At 53.9% G+C, this 15,271-nt stretch overlaps 5 protein-coding genes across 5 annotated transcripts; 3 read left to right on the top strand and 2 right to left on the bottom strand.

Moving 5' to 3' along the window:
• Positions 1 to 1,936: 1,936 nt before the first annotated feature.
• On the top strand, positions 1,937 to 4,240 carry MPP10 (U3 snoRNP protein; the record flags this gene model as incomplete). The annotated part of the gene is made up of 1 exon (XM_062878535.1): positions 1,937 to 4,240. One exon carries the CDS (start codon positions 1,937 to 1,939, stop codon positions 4,238 to 4,240), a length of 2,304 nt encoding a protein of 767 aa, XP_062732026.1.
• A 730-nt stretch (positions 4,241 to 4,970) lies between these two features.
• Positions 4,971 to 6,147, top strand: PaNUO19.3 (PSST subunit of the respiratory complex I; the record flags this gene model as incomplete). The annotated part of the gene is made up of 4 exons (XM_062878534.1): positions 4,971 to 5,013; positions 5,118 to 5,298; positions 5,368 to 6,048; positions 6,108 to 6,147. 3 exons carry the CDS (start codon positions 4,971 to 4,973, stop codon positions 5,816 to 5,818), a joined length of 675 nt encoding a protein of 224 aa, XP_062732025.1. The 3' UTR covers positions 5,819 to 6,048; positions 6,108 to 6,147.
• A 475-nt stretch (positions 6,148 to 6,622) lies between these two features.
• On the bottom strand, positions 6,623 to 7,811 carry QC761_402545 (uncharacterized protein). The gene is made up of 2 exons (XM_062878533.1): positions 7,131 to 7,811; positions 6,623 to 7,062 (listed from the first exon to the last, which is right to left on the bottom strand). The coding sequence occupies exons 1-2, from the start codon at positions 7,237 to 7,239 to the stop codon at positions 6,881 to 6,883; spliced, it is 291 nt and encodes a 96-aa protein (XP_062732024.1). The 5' UTR covers positions 7,240 to 7,811; the 3' UTR covers positions 6,623 to 6,880.
• Positions 7,436 to 11,222, top strand: QC761_402540 (uncharacterized protein). The gene is made up of 2 exons (XM_062878532.1): positions 7,436 to 7,537; positions 7,594 to 11,222. The coding sequence occupies exons 1-2, from the start codon at positions 7,494 to 7,496 to the stop codon at positions 9,236 to 9,238; spliced, it is 1,689 nt and encodes a 562-aa protein (XP_062732023.1). The 5' UTR covers positions 7,436 to 7,493; the 3' UTR covers positions 9,239 to 11,222.
• Positions 11,223 to 12,388: 1,166 nt separating this feature from the next.
• On the bottom strand, positions 12,389 to 14,746 carry QC761_402530 (uncharacterized protein; the record flags this gene model as incomplete). The annotated part of the gene is made up of 3 exons (XM_062878531.1): positions 12,389 to 12,457; positions 12,513 to 13,837; positions 13,945 to 14,746. The coding sequence occupies 3 exons, from the start codon at positions 14,744 to 14,746 to the stop codon at positions 12,389 to 12,391; spliced, it is 2,196 nt and encodes a 731-aa protein (XP_062732022.1).
• Between the last annotated feature and the right edge of the window lie 525 nt (positions 14,747 to 15,271).

The raw sequence follows: 15,271 nt of genomic DNA, 5'->3' as shown, positions 1-15,271 counted from the left end.
TGGACAGCAGAGGAAGAGGCGGGACGGGAACGGCTTCATAGCTTTGAGTGCCAAGTTAGGATTGTATGATAATATGCCCGTCGTGGCTTGCCGTTGTCTTGGTGCTACGTAAACGGTCTAAAGCCAAGAGAGAGCTTTGGTAAAATACTGACTCGCATTGCGTGACAAGAAGTCGTGTTGCCACTTGACACGCCCTCTGGGATAATATCTTGAGGACAAACCTCCTACCTCACGCAAGCGAGGACTTTCTACAGCAACCGTGATTCGGCGGATAGGCATGTCGTTTTCCTCTGCATCTGCAGTACCGTCGGGAGAGTAGCATTCATGTTCTTGGTCCAAAAGTTTTGACCTCTGAGACGGACAGTGCCTCCACGTGGGGGAATTCGTCCATCTTACTGGCCACTGCCGTATAAGGCGGCAGCTTCCGCCGGCCTCTTCAGACTTGAGAATATTTTGGAAAGAAATTCTTGACCCGTTCAAGCGACCAAAGCGACGACGCTATCTTGGGCCTTGCATTTCCTTCGGGACATTTCCCGTCCCCTGCAGAGAGATGGTCGAGTCTGCCCATCTGTTTTGTCCCAAAAGTTCATCTTGGACTTTCGTTATCGGCCGGTTACGCAGACGAGTCGAGAGAGGGTTGCTGCTTCGTCCTGGGGTACATGGACAGATAGAGCACCAAAAGATTAGAGACAAGTGACCAAGGGTGTTTCAAGACGGAAACAATCCTTGCGCAGCGTCAGTAGCTGGTGCTTCCCCCCGCTTGGACACCAAGAGGGCCTGGGCCAGGATCTGAGGCCAGGGTCAGCGCCGTTGAAGATGAGGGACGGTTCCTCCATTCGAGGCATCGATTGGTGGAAGTCCAGATTTGAGGAGCACGACATGCCTGACTGTCTCGTGACCATCTCATGAAGATTGAAAGAAGCTTTTCAGCGTCACATAGCTTCGGGAATACGCGTGTCTGCCTCTTATAGGCCTAACGGCATCAGATATCTCTACGTATACTTCACGGCTTGTGTCTGATGCGAAGCGAAACAGGGGAACGGCGCACATCGCGCAGCCCGGAAGAAGTCTCTTGCTTCAGCGTCGTTGCTGTCGGCTCGGCTTGCTGGTCTTCATAATGCGTGATCAGAGTTGCTCAAGGCTATACCGGTCGTCTTTGCGGGGTTCTTGATGTGCTGTAACCAGCCACGATTGAGAGAGTTTTGCGATCTTCACTTTTTCTGCGATTCCGGCTGCACAAACGCCATCCCGAATTTCGAATTGGAAGGTGTCGATGGGGAGCTGGCCAGTAATCTTAGCTTTCGTTCAGTAGAGTCGTTGATAGTGAATGCGCGCTTCATGCTGTGGGCGATCCGGAGTAATGACCGGGAAGCCTCCCGTCGGCAAGATAACCATTGGAGGAGAAGATCATCGCGGCCCGTATACTAGGTGCTGTTTGAGCCAGCCCATGCAGCGAAGGTGGTGTGGTTTCGAGGTGGTCAAGTTCAGATTGGTATTTCTACTCAAGTCGACTTGATGCTAGAGATAAAAGATGCGGGTGAAGCCATCGGGCAAACGTCCCGTCGCTGCTGTTGTAGGTGTGCGTATCATGGAATAACTGTGCCATAAATGGTTGAGAGGCAGACAAATTCAATTGGTGAGAATGAAGACCTAAGAACAAGACATCCATGTCATTGTAAGTGTGCTCAAATGATCTGTGAATTTGGAGAAGTTCTCGAGGTGCTGCTGCAAGGCTCTTGAATGGGGGCCTTGCGATAAGCCTTACCGTATCAAAGGCAAGCTCATGATTGGCTGCATCTGCCCAGCTTTGTGGTGGGGCTCAAAGGCCGTCCGAGATTTTTTGGAAGCAAAGAAGCGGCCAAAATTTGCCTTGCAACAGCATTTTGACTTTTGGGCATCGCGACGCCACAACCACAATTCGCCAGAACCAAAAAGCATGGCAGGGTCGACAGGCAGCAACTCGGACCTCACCTCCACCTCCCACACCCTCACCAATCTTCCCGCCATGTCGCAAAACGGTGTAGCCGCCCTCGGGCCCAGCTCGGCCATCGCCCTCTTCCTCGACTCGACTGCCCCGGCAAACCGCCATGTTTTCCTGCAGCCCCCACCTCTGCTCCCAAACGGCTCGCTGCAATTGGCAAAAGAGACGCTCGACTCTCTGGCTGGCCCGGTTAGCGATCAACAGCAGCAGAGGCTCCGCGAGGCTGGGAAGAAGCGCAAGAGAGACGGCAGCTACGGTCAGAGCGCCATTCTAAAAATCAGAAAACTGCACATCGACGGCTTTGAAACAGATCAAGTATGGCAGCAGGCAAAGAAGATCATCAGCAGCGCGCTTCAGGAGTCGACATCGGTCCTGGAAGAACTCGAGGAGAACAACGAAATTGAGCAAGAAGACGCTGAGGCCAAGGCCCTGGGTTTCGGCAAGGATGGGTTTGAAGTTGGATCGGACGATGAGGATGACGCGAGCGCATCTTCCGATGTTGACGAGGGCAGTGAGGCCGATACTGAGGACTCTGACGAGGAGACATCCAGTATTGGCGAAGAACGCGAGAGCATGTTCGATTTGGAAGCCGAGGATGACGACGAAGATGAAGACGATGACGAAGATGAGGACGAGGAGGAGATGGGTGAAGAAGAGGAAGGGGCCGAGGTTGAAGAGGACGGAGAAGATGATGAGGATGAAGAAGACTCTGAAGCTGAAGCCGCCGACTTCGTTGAAGACCCCAACGGACTCAACGACGGCTTCTTCTCAATAGACGAGTTCAACAAGCAAACCCAATGGTTCGAGGACCAGGATGCTCGCGCAGATCCAAATACAGATTACGCCAGCGACGAGGAGGCTGTCGATTGGCACGGAGACCCGTTCGCAGTCAACAAATTTGGCAAGAAGGGGGCCAAGGATGAGGATTCGGACATGGACATGGATGACATGGATATGGATGATGACGAGGACGACGAGGGACCAGTATTGAGCAAGAAGGAGCTCGCAGATTTGGCCAAGTTCAGCGACAGCGAGGATGACGAGGGTGATGATGACCAGCCTGCCGGTGCTGACGATATGGACATGGACCTTACCGCCAACGACATCTACTACAAGGACTTCTTCGCGCCACCAGCAAAGAAGAAGACGGGCAATCAGAGAAAACCATACATGCCCAAGAAGCCGTTCCAGCCGACAGAGGAGGATATGGAAAGAGCCGAGAACGATGTCAAGCGTGATCTCTTTGATGATCTGTCCGAGTTTTCCGCCGAGGAAGACGCTCTGTCTGATGCCTCGGCTGGAAATCCCAAATCCCGTCGTTCCGCCCACGAGCGCAGACGGGCCAAGATTGCGGATGAAATTCGCAAACTCGAATCTGAATTGGTGGCCAAGCGAGCTTGGACCTTATCCGGTGAGGCCACTGCGCAGGCTCGTCCCATTAACTCGCTACTCGAGGAGGATCTTGACTTTGAGCATGCCGGCAAGCCGGTACCAGTCATGACGGAGGACGTCTCCGAGTCTATCGAGGAACTCATCAAGCGACGCATTCTTGCTAACGAATTCGACGAAGTTCTTCGCCGCCGTCCCGATGACTTTGGCAACCCGAACTCGGCCCGCCGCGGCCTGGTGGATATCGAGGACACCAAGGGCAAGCAAAGTTTGGCCGAGATATACGAGGAGCAGCACATTAAGGAGTCCAACCCTGACGCCTACGTCAGCGCGGCTGACGACAAGACGCGGAAGGACGAAGAGGAGATCAAGCAGATGTGGAAGGACGTCAGCGCCCGGCTTGACGCTCTCAGCAGCTGGCACTACAAGCCCAAGCCTGTGGCTCCCACTCTTACCGTCGTGGCTGATGTCGCTACGGTGGCCATGGAGGATGCTCAACCCACCACTGCCCAGGGTGTTGCCGGCGGCGAGAGCATGATTGCGCCCCAGGAGGTCTACGCGCCAGGCAAGGATTCGGCTGAGAAGGGCGAGGTTGTGGCCAAGAGCGGCTTGCCAGTGGCCAAGCAGGAAATGAGCCGCGAGGAGAAGGCCAGGAGACGTAGACGTGAGAAGGAGCGCATCCGCAAGGCCGGTGGCCTTGATGCAAACAAGCCTGTCAACAAGAAGGCCGAGGCCCAACGGGAGACAATGAACGATCTCAAGAAGGGCGGTGTCAAGGTGATCAATAGAAAGGGTGAGATTGTTGGGTTGGATGGGAAGAAGATTGTGGAGCACAAGGGACCTCATACCAGCGGTGCCTTCAAGTTGTGATGGGCCGACATTGATAATGAGGTGCGTGTGTTGTTTGGGTTTCATTGTTAGCATCTGTTGTATTTATCGTCGAGGCTTGAGATGTTAGATTGGAGGTCGACCTCCCATTTGTTTGCATTTCCATGTCAGCAATGCATAGATGTCTTTAATTGGTCTTGTGGGTAGAGATCCTCTTTGCTGATGGGGATAATCATGTCAAAAGTCACCTAAATTCCCTCTGTTCATAGAATTGGTGTCTGTACACCAAGTAACTCTTGATGAGATTTATCGGAACGTAGGGGAGGTTCAACATCAAGTGATGTCGTCACCAATTAGAACCGCCATCAGAGCTCAAAGCTGGCCATAGCTTCAAAACAGGTCGGAAAATGCCGAGCGTTGCGAAAGGCGGGTCATTTTGTACCCCACAATCAGGCGACCCCACCAATCAAAACCCGCCAGTTTGTGCTTAGAACCTGGCCCCTGCACGGCGGGCGGGCGAAAGAGAGAGGGCGAAAAGCGCTCGGGGATATCAACGTCGAACCGCCACTTTCCCAGCCTTTGATAGAGATCGAGTTCGTTCGTGGGTTTTTTTTTTCCCAATCTCCCCAAGTTGCTCGCCGTTTCGGAACCTCTCCGCTCAACAACCACTCCGCTACCTCGTACGACTTGCCTGCTCGGGGCCCGGCAATTGAGGCTTGGAACGCCGACGACGAATTCCAGACCACCTACCACAACCTATACCACGGACAAGATGCTTGCCTCCGCGAGGACAGGCGTCTCGCTGGCGCTGCGAGGTAAGCTGAGCTGGATGTTTTGGGCAGAGGGGGGAATGTGCTTGCTGGGAGAGGGACGGGGGATAAGGAACACAAGGCTAATCATTGTTGCAACTCTTGAACAGCACGCCCTACCACGACCCAGCTCGTCCCCCTCCGCGCCGCGGCGGCCATCTCGTCGTCAGCCCGCAAGGACGCCGGCGCTGTCCAGCCTCACGGTGGATACGGCCTGTCGAAGCTCCATGAACGAAAGGAGGTTCCCCTTCCCAGCCAGGAGGGCACCAAGGGCTTTGTCCAATACGCGCTGTACGTCATTTCCCCCCCCCCTCCCCTTTCACTTTTCCCCACCCCCGTTGCTAACTATGTGCTCAACAGCACCACACTCGACATCATCACCAACTGGGGCCGGCAGTCGTCCCTCTGGCCCATGACCTTTGGTCTGGCCTGCTGTGCCGTCGAGATGATGCACCTCTCCACCCCGCGCTACGACCAAGACAGGCTCGGTATCATTTTCCGCGCCTCGCCTCGCCAGTCGGACGTCATGATTGTGGCTGGTACGCTGACCAACAAGATGGCACCGGCGTTGCGGCAGGTGTATGATCAGATGCCTGAACCGCGCTGGGTTATTTCGATGGGGTCGTGCGCGAATGGGGGTGGGTATTATCACTATAGTTATAGTGTTGTGAGAGGGTGTGATAGGGTTGTGCCGGTGGATGTGTATGTGCCGGGGTGCCCGCCGACGAGCGAGGCGTTGATGTATGGGATTTTTCAGCTGCAGAGGAAGATGCGGAATACCAAGATTACGAGGATGTGGTATCGGAAGTGAGTTTTGGGTGGGGTTTATGGGTTGGTGGGTTGGTGGGAAAGTCTTGGGGGCGTTATTAGAAGAGGAGGTTTGGTGGGAGTTTTGGAATGGAAAACTTTCCATCTCCCATAAAAAGAGTGTCTTGTCCTTGTGTGCGTGTGTGTGGAGGTTGTACTGTACATATGGTTCTTTGAAAAGGCCTTGACTCCCTCGTTTGTTTAGAAACATGATGGAGGGAGCGGCTGTTTGCTGTATGTTATGCAGAATGTTTCTTTGGAATATGCATTGACACGAATCATGTGGTGTTTAGAGCTCAAAATCTTTATCTCAGGACAAAATTGTAATCTGTTTTGGACGTTATCCCACAAGCAGGCGTTCCCCCCCATCTATGCCCATTTTTTGAGTTGGGTACCCACAAATAAACCATTCCTGGCATTCATCGGTAATCCCCCGTTTCTTTTAAAGTACCAAGCCACACAGGCATGGCCACAGGAAGTGACTTGAAACCACCGACAAGACGGAGTGGATGGATGACCAGGGAGATGATGGCAAGTCCAAGCTTGTGTCCGAACCTGGGGGCTAACTCGCCGAGAATGTGCATGAAGAGGCAGCTGAGCCAGTGACCGACGAGCATGAAGATGACGAAGTGGGTGAGTTCGGTGCTGAGGGAGAAGTGGTGTCGGAGGAGGAAGAAGGCGATGTAGATAAGGGATATGGATGGGGGGAGGGGGAGGATGGCGAAGGTGTTGGGGTTTGGCTGGTGAGCTTTTGACATTCTTCTTCTGCTTTCGACAAGCTGTTCTATGCCTTGCTGTACTGCGTTCAGCCCGATGTATGTAGGATGTGGTGTGGATGCAATAGATGGTAATATACACATTATGGTACAGGCTATTTTCTACACCCTCTCCTCCTACGACTTGTCTTCCCTCTGGCTCCCTGACTTGGCTCGGCGGTGTTCTTTTCCATTGGTCCCTTTGGATTCGAAGAGACATAGATCTTGAAATGCCCAAGTCAGATGACAGCTGGTGTCTTCCCAATTGAGTGGTGATTGCTCATCTTCGTCCCTCCATCACCTCCCTTTCCTCATTTAAACAGCCTATACAGACCCAGATAGGCCAATCCTAACGAGAGACCCGTGATGGCGGCACTCCTGCTGCGCATACCAAATCTCGATTTTGAAGCCAAGATGGCAGCCTCTTGTGCTTGTAATTGTTGCTGACCGGAGAGATAGCTGTAACCAGCAAGACCCAAGAATGCACCGCCGCCTGTTATACAGGATTAGAACATGAGCCCATGGAGATGGCATGAGATGAACCAGAAGGCGAAAACATACCCACTATCCTGCACGAAAGGCAGTCGTCATCTCTGTCTTGCTTGAGCAGATCCTCAAGCTTCTCGGGCCTGTCGAGATGGGAGAGGCGTGGGATGTCGTCTTTGGCCATTTCTGTGAGATGTTATGTAGATGTGAGTTATGGGTGTTATTTGACTCGGAGTGAGAGACCTCGAGGATGAGACGTTCAGGAACATCAAATTCAAGACCCACTTGTCAAAACGGCCTTGTCGCGCGCCAAGCGTTTGGCACACCGAGGACCCGTGCAGGTGCAAGCTCCCACAGCTCATTGCGTCAGTGCCCGCCAACAAACAGCTTCCCCCCAACTGAACCACATTCAACCACACACTAACCAAGCTGCCCACCATGAACGGGGTCATCGAGGCGCTTCACATCTACGACGAGCACAAGTAAGGTATCTCTCCACTTTAAATTATACTTCTTCTGCTGACACCTTTTTCCAAAGCAGCCCAATCCTCTCCCACACCTACACATCCCGTCCCCTCTCCCCCTCCTACCTCCTCCCCTTCTACCTCTCCCATCCCACCCCACGACCGAACCTGATCTACCTCCCCCAGACCAACCCTCCAACCCTGGTCTTCTCCCTCGCCCACGCCAATCTCTTATTCCTTATCACCACCTCCTCCGAAGTCGAACCCCTCCTCGTCCTCGAGTTCCTGCACCGCATCGTCGACTCCTTTGAAGAATTCCTCGGCGCGCCACTCCTGGCTCACAAAATTGAAAACAACTACGATGTCGTCGCCCAGCTCCTCACAGAAATGTGCGATGCCGGAACGGTCAACACCACCGAACCAAACGCACTAAGGGACATGGTCGAAGTGGAAGGATGGGTGGACAAGCTACTGGGGGGGTTGAACCTATCTGCGGGGAAGAACTTTGCCGGGGGTTTGGGGGGAGGTATGGGAAGCAGCGCTGCGTCGTCGTCATCGCTCATATCACAAAACACCCCCGCGCTGCCGTGGAGGAGGGCAAATGTCCGGCACACTTCCAATGAGCTCTACGCCGATGTGGTGGAGACGCTGTCGGTCACGCTCGCGCCGTCGGGGAGACCGCTGGCGGCGTTTGCCAACGGTACGATAGCGTTCACGACCAAGGTTTCGGGCGTGCCGGATATTGTGGTTACGCTGAGCGGGCCGTCGGGGAAGCATAACCTGAAGGGGATCGTTGATTTGCCTGTTTTTCACCCGTGTGTCAGACTGGCAAAGTGGAGGGAACAACCTGGCGTGTTGAGCTTTGTCCCGCCAGATGGGAGGTTTACGTTGGCGGGGTATGAGGTTGATTTGCTTCCTTTTGACGTGGACGGGAAGCCGCCTACGGGGAATGTGAAACTGCCAGTTAGTCTGGAGATGAAGACGGGGTTGGGGCTGACGGGTTCGGATTTTGAGGTGAGGGTGCAGTTGAATAAGGTTTTTGGGAGCAGTGGGAGCGTGCAAGGAGGGGGGATGGGTGCGAGAACCGGGCTGCAGGGGAGAGGGTCAGGGGGTGGCAGTGGGCCGGGAGGAGGGTTTGGGATTCCGAATGCCGGGACTCCGGCGTCCCCTTCGCTGCATGATTTGGTGATTATCGTGCCGTTGCCGGCGGATGTGAGGAATGTACCGGAGATTAGGCCGAGTAAAGGGGATGCGACGTATAACCCTGGGGAGAGGGTGCTGGAGTGGACGATTAGCAACAAGGAGCTGGCGCAGGGCATGTCTGCTTTTGTGTTGAGGTGTACGGTTGTGGGACAGCAGGTGACGGAGGAGGGGGAGGAGGGTGATCCGACTGGGTTTGGGTTTGGTGGTGGTGGTGGGGGCTATAACTACGACGAGCCGTATCAAGACATTGCGGTCACGAGTACTACAAAGGAGAAAGGGGTGGATAAGGCTTGGGAAGCGGAACGGGACGAGAAAAGACAGGCGCATAATAAGATTTTGATGCCGAGCTCGGCTTTGGTTAGTTTTGCTGTCAAAGGGTGGCTGCCGAGCGGTATCAAGGTTGAGAGCATCATTATTGACCCGAGGAAGAGTAGAGGGATGGTGGAGCACATGAAACCTTACAAGGGAGTCAAGTATTTGACCGTGAGCAAGGGGGGCGTTGAGATTAGGTGTTGATGATGGCATACCTTCACAAACGCATGGTATAGATGCATCACTAATAGACATATCGGGGGGTCAAAGGATTTCCATGCCAGGACTGTTTGTTTTCTATGGGTTGAGGCTCTTACAGTGGTGTGTCTACACTGTAAGGGCCTTGTAGCACTGTGTGGTTGGATCCGATATCCCGATGGGGATACAAGATGCAAGGTCTACTATGTACACTGCAGCTGCGTCAACGTAGCATTCTATCTCCAGATTGCCTAACACTTTATACTCAGGCTCGCGGTTGGTCAACTTACGAAGAGTGAGCCAGGCACCAACGAGCCATCCGTTATTCAGCACTCTGTAGATTTGGCCTCAGAACTCAAGTATGAAGTTTGATATATACTATTCACTCATACATCATGGTTGTCTCTTCAGAACCTTCAGTCGCTCGACGTATCGTACCGTCACCACAGCATTCTATCTTCGTCACCGACCCCCAGGAGAAACAAAATACACCACAAGCAAACTCCCAAAGTCCGACACCCTCCTCCCATAACCCGATCCAATATCAACTCACCTAAATAATGATCACTCCCCTCGGGCCCAAACCGATAAAGAGCATCATCCGCCGGCCTCACCTCGCCATCACCGCGCCTCTTTCCCCCCACGCAGAGGTAGAGTTCCCCGCCAATTCGCGCCCAAATGTTCTTATACATTGACCTCATATAGTATTCTCAAAAATAACAAGATCCCCCGGTCCCAATCTCACTCTGCCGCTCGGGTGTGCCGTGCCGGTGCGGCACGGTCGACGGCAACGACAGACGGACTTGCGTACCTGTGACTTGCGTTAGCTCCGCCAGAGTTGAGGCGGCCTTGTTTCTCGTCGAGGGTTCTTTAGCAGGATATTACTGCCATGTTAAACTAATGCTGGTAGAAAGCTGAAAGCTGAGACATGGTAATGGGGGCCGGGTATTTCAGCCGGCCCCCAAGTTGCAATGAATTCAAGAGGTTTGCTTGAATAAGGGGTGCTGTGTGTTTCCTAGGTAGGTGGATCGAAAAAACTTGGTTTCTTTCTGACAATGGAGCTTGTCTGTGGGCGTCGTTTTGCAATAGGACCGGTAATAACGACATCCATTCTCGAACAACATTGACTGTGTTTGCTATGACATTATAGAGCCTGTCCAACACCGAAATAATAAAGTGAATCACACCCCCCCCCGCGACGGCCATCTAGTCCCGTCATATTATCCCACGTGTTGTTTGGTTTGGCCTCTTGGCCCGGCCACTATTGACCACCGCCAACTCCCATTGCCTTACTATCAGTTTCCCCCCCCCCAACTCAAAAGCCGACCGCTTCTCTACCATTAAACGCAAAAAAAAAAAAAAAAAGACCAAGAGCGAAGCGTTACACCGCAACCCCAGAGCCCTCCCTCCCGTCCGCGCTGAACCGAGCACATCCGGCGGCCAGCCCATATTATGCTGGTCGCTTGTCTTGCACCCCCATCCTCCATTACCAGCAACTGTTGTTGCACAGCGTCAAGATTCCGGGTTCCCACCAACAGACCTCATCATGACGGCGGCGGCGGCGGTGGTGGTCCCGGATCTCGGCCTGATGGTTCCAGGTTACACGCACAACAGAACCTGCAAGGTTGGACGCATAGATAACTTATCACACCCCCCGAAACAGAGCTGACTATCTTCGAGATAAGGTAGGTAAAAGCACACAACCGGAACAGTTTACTGGTGAATTTACAGACGAAGCGGGGGAGGTGACGAGGCAAGCGCAGTCACTGTTGCTGGCCGCGGGGGCTACGCCGCTTGGTGGCATTTGGCTGCTCTTGTCTTCTTTGGAGGTGGGACCTAGACGAGGGAATGGAATGGTGATGCGGCATGCATAGAAAGGCAAGAGGTGAGAGGGTGTTTTAGGTCCGTAGGTCGAGGGAAGAATGAGCTGAAAATATTCAGTGGATTTGCTGCGAGGGCAAGGCAGGTTTCTTTTTTTTTTTACCTACTTATGCAAGACATCATGAACCTCTGGAGGTTTGTCGTTGGACAATGCAAACCTACCATAAAACGCAGCAATTGGGACAAGAAAATGGGCAACGATCTGCAATGGACATCTTATTACACATACAAAGGTGGGCGTATCATTCCGGCCGGTGTAAATCGGTGAAATCATGACAGCAGACAACGAGAGACGGCCTTACTCATACAAACCCTCAAGACAGGTCCCCTCCGTTACAAGACGCAGACAGCAGTATTCTCCTGAAAATGCAAGCAATCACCTATTCCGTCCGGACACCCAACCTTGCTGATCCGCAGTTGGCACCGCCCAATCATCGGGCAGCTTGTCATACACACCCAGATCTCACCTTGCGCGGGATGTACCAACTAACCCATTTACTGACCCTTCTTCCTCCTGCAACAACAAGTTCCCCATCACCACATCGCCCAGCCCGAATCTGTGACCTCCCTCTTTTGGATCGCCATATAGTGCGCTCGATGGTAGTAGTAGACAACCGACAAACAAAAGAACCAACAACATAAAAAGCCATATTAACCCCCCTTCCCCCCGCCTTCCCCTATCAGCCCGTGATAGACCTTGCAAGGTATCTAAAATTACGACCACGACTCAAACCGTGCCTCTTCTCTGCATACTATGGTTGAAGACAGCTGTAAAATACAATACAGTCAGTCATGCATGTCATACGGTAAACACTTGAGCATTCAACAGACATTGGACCATCAAACAAAGTACACAGACAGTAAGCAATAAACTTATATTTCCTCAACCTCTCCCCTGCCCTTCCCCCTTTCTGATACCCCCTTCCCCTAACTGTCATACCTTACCCGTACACAGCCACCAGCCCAGCCGATGCTATTCGTACACACACACACACAGACACACACTCCCCCTCTTCCTTCCCCTCCCTTTCCTCCCATGAAACAACAGAAACATGATACACTTTCGGCTCCTAGCATACATTACAAGATGATTGACAGAAAAAAAAATACATCAAATATTGGGTATCATAAAAAGACATGATGATTACAACAAGCTTAAAGAAACAGAAGAAAAAAAAAAGACCGGATAATACCCAGTTAGTTGTTGTTCCAATGAATGATGTTGATGCGAGCGTCAAAGAAAGAAAAGAAACCAGAGATGGATGGTTAGCTCAATCAGACAAAAGCAATCCCCCTCCTATGCCCAGCCTTCAACCCCATGTAAATGCTATACGTCGCCACGTCCTGTCCGTCTGTCAGTATATCCCAATCTTTCATGTTGTTGGAAAATAAAACTTACCCTAGTAACCACACTCCCCGCCCCCACCGTGCTCCCCCTCCCAATCCTCACCCCAGGCAAAATCACCACATTCGCCGCAATCCACACGTCATCCTCAATCACCACCGGCTTCCCATACTGCGTCCCGCTGTTGCCCGCCCGCCTCCGCGGATCGGTGCTGCACGTCCCCGTGTAAATACACACATTCGGGCTGATAATGACATTGCTCCCGATCCGGACCTCGCAGACGTCGTTGATCAGACAGTTTCTGCCAATCGAGACATTGTTTCCAATCTGAATGTTGTACCCATAGTCGCAGTTGAAGGGCGCCTCGACAGCTGTGTTGTCGCCCACCCGACCCGTGTGCGTGACGGGGGACATGAGAGTGGGCGAGAGGTGCACGCCTTCGCGAGGATGGAGAATGTCTCTGAACAGGCGGGCGCGCTCGGCTGGGGAGACGCCAATGTTGGGGTTGGTCGAGTTGTTGAAGCGCCAGCAGGCCGCGTTGCAGCGCTCGCGCTCGAGGACGAGCTCCTTGTCAAAGGGGTAGTATTGTCGGCCGTTGAGCATCTCTTCCTTTTCGCGACGGGGACGGTCAGAGGGAAATTGCGTGTGGGATAGGGCCAGCTGAGCGGTGGCTTGTGGCCCGCCGCTGCTGCCACCCACAGACGACGATAGCGGCGGGGCTGGAGGGGCGACCTGGGCTGTGGGCGGGGTGGCCGTTCTGCCTGTGTGGAAACTATAAGGAGGGTGAGCAACAGTGGTGCTTTGTGGCGGAGGGGGAGGCGGCGGAGGAGGCGCTGATGCAGATGGCGGAGGCTGCGACTGCTGAGACTGTTGCTGCTGCTGTTGCTGCTGCTGCTGCTCGGGGTCGGTCCTAGTGAGGTCATGCAGGGGCGGCACCCTCTGGTATTCCTTGGGTGCCCGGTCAGACAGGGCCGAGTTGGTGACGGCGCTGATGGGCGTGGGAAACATGGCTGAGGCTGATGAAGTGTAGGCAGAAGAAAGAGCAGACAGCTTGTTGTCAGGGCTCAGCACGGAGCTCGGAAGTGTCGATGCGGTTAGTCTATCGTCGTCAGACTGTAATGGGCGACCCTGAGGGGGGGTGATCCGGAGCGTGGGCTGGACGCGGTTATAAGCAATCGAGTCGCGTTTGGACGGCGGACCCGGAAGCGGCTCCCGGGGGTATGGTGGTTGCTGAGGCATCCCGTAGGCACCTGGTGGGACGTAGTTGGGGTCCTTCGATTCAATGGTGACTTGGGCCGGTTTGGCCTCGGGCTTCTGCCATGTTCCCCTCTGCGGGGGATATCCCGCACAAACAAACCCGCCGCGGATACAGTTGTTACCTGGCAGGATTGTTAGCCCTCAGCAAAACAGGTCGGGCCCAACGCGACCACATATCGAGGCCCATATAAAAAACAACAACAACAACAACAACAACAACAACACTTACATTCTGGTTTGGTCTCATCGCATTTCTTTTTGCGCTTCCTGCAGGTCAGACAGCCTGTTTTGGTGCGGTTGCTGAAATTGCGCTTCCGCTTCTTGGGATCTGACTGGATGACCCCATCTCTGCGCTGCTCCGGCGTGTACTGGCCCGAGTACATACCTCGGTCGTCTCCGTCCGGGCTCTGATCCCCATAGTCGGCGCTGTCTCCCTGGCTCGTGGCTCTCCGGTGCCTATCGCCAGGTTGATCGTCAGAGACGGCCGATACGGGTCCTGCCGAGTAAGGGCCCTCGTAGCTGGAGTTGCGCTCTTCTCTCGCCTCTCGTGAATGCCAGTGATCGGCATCCTCCCGTCTCTCGTCCCTTCTCTCGTCGCCATAACCCCGGTAGCTCTCCCTCCGCGGGGTGCTATAACCGTCGCGAGTTTCCGAACGGACCCGTTGAGCGCCATACAGCTCAGGACGATCTCTCCGTTCTGATCTGCCGGCCCGCTCGGTGGCTTCTGCCTGGTCTGTCCGTTCGGACCTCTCCCTTCTCGAGGCAGGAGTCGGCTGGCGTTCCCTGGTTGGAGACTCCGAGTTTGAGCGCTTCCTCTTGTGCGATCCCTCCTGTCCTGATGCCGACGAGAGAGACGATTGCCCTGGAAAAGGGAACCTGTCGTGCCTTTGGCTGGTGGTGGAGCTCTCAGCGGCGGCAGGCCTGGGATCTGCGGGTGCCGATTGGCCGGGCCCTCGTTCCGCGTCGACCGTCCCGTTCACGGCCTCGGCAGGTCTTGGTGAGCCCCCATTGAGGGCTGTAAATGTCGACATTGCTGTTCACAAAGCTATGAGCCGGCGGGTGAATTAGTGAAACAGCCAGCTGATTGACGGCGCTTGGGTGATGGTGAGTATGAGTGTTGATGGTTGTGCCTGAGGTCGTAAGTAGTGGCGATGGGGGTGAGTGGTGTGGCAGATAGATGAGACGACTCAAAGAGACCATGCGCTGGTCTGGGGATCGTGAAATTTCACTGATGAATCAGCGTTTAAAAATTAAAAAAAAAAAAAAAAAAAAAAAAAAGTGTGATCAGCCTGCAGGATTTCCCGGATGCGATGCGCCAGTGATGGAAGGCGGGGGGGAGGAGGACCGGTCGGTGCTCGTGCGTCCGTTACCCAGCGTTGGGTTCGCCCGGGTGGAAATAGGTTATGCTGTCGCCGGACCTGGGGCCGGTGACACTGCTTGCGCGGACTGGAACTGCTGCTGCTCGAGAGCTCCCTACCCTGACAATAGCTAAGGTAGCTCCCACAAGCTTCTCTGAGCTCTCAGCAAGACTGTGTGTTGCTGTTGCTGATGAGATG

Source organism: Podospora bellae-mahoneyi, chromosome 4 (assembly GCF_035222275.1).
Source record: "Podospora bellae-mahoneyi strain CBS 112042 chromosome 4, whole genome shotgun sequence".
Classification (NCBI taxonomy): Eukaryota; Fungi; Ascomycota; class Sordariomycetes; order Sordariales; family Podosporaceae; genus Podospora; species Podospora bellae-mahoneyi.
The sequence above is the reverse complement of the archived record's forward strand: the minus strand, read 5'-3'. Positions and strand labels throughout refer to the sequence as shown.

Coding starts and splice junctions, on each gene's coding strand:
- QC761_402545 (XM_062878533.1), bottom strand. CDS start 7,239: ATGGCCAAAGACGACATCCCACGCCTCTCCCATCTCGACAGGCCCGAG. Junction 7,063..7,130: donor CCTTTCGTGCAGGATAGTGG/GTATGTTTTCGC, acceptor CCTGTATAACAG/GCGGCGGTGCATTCTTGGGT.
- QC761_402540 (XM_062878532.1), top strand. CDS start 7,494: ATGAACGGGGTCATCGAGGCGCTTCACATCTACGACGAGCACAA. Junction 7,538..7,593: donor CACATCTACGACGAGCACAA/GTAAGGTATCTC, acceptor CTTTTTCCAAAG/CAGCCCAATCCTCTCCCACA.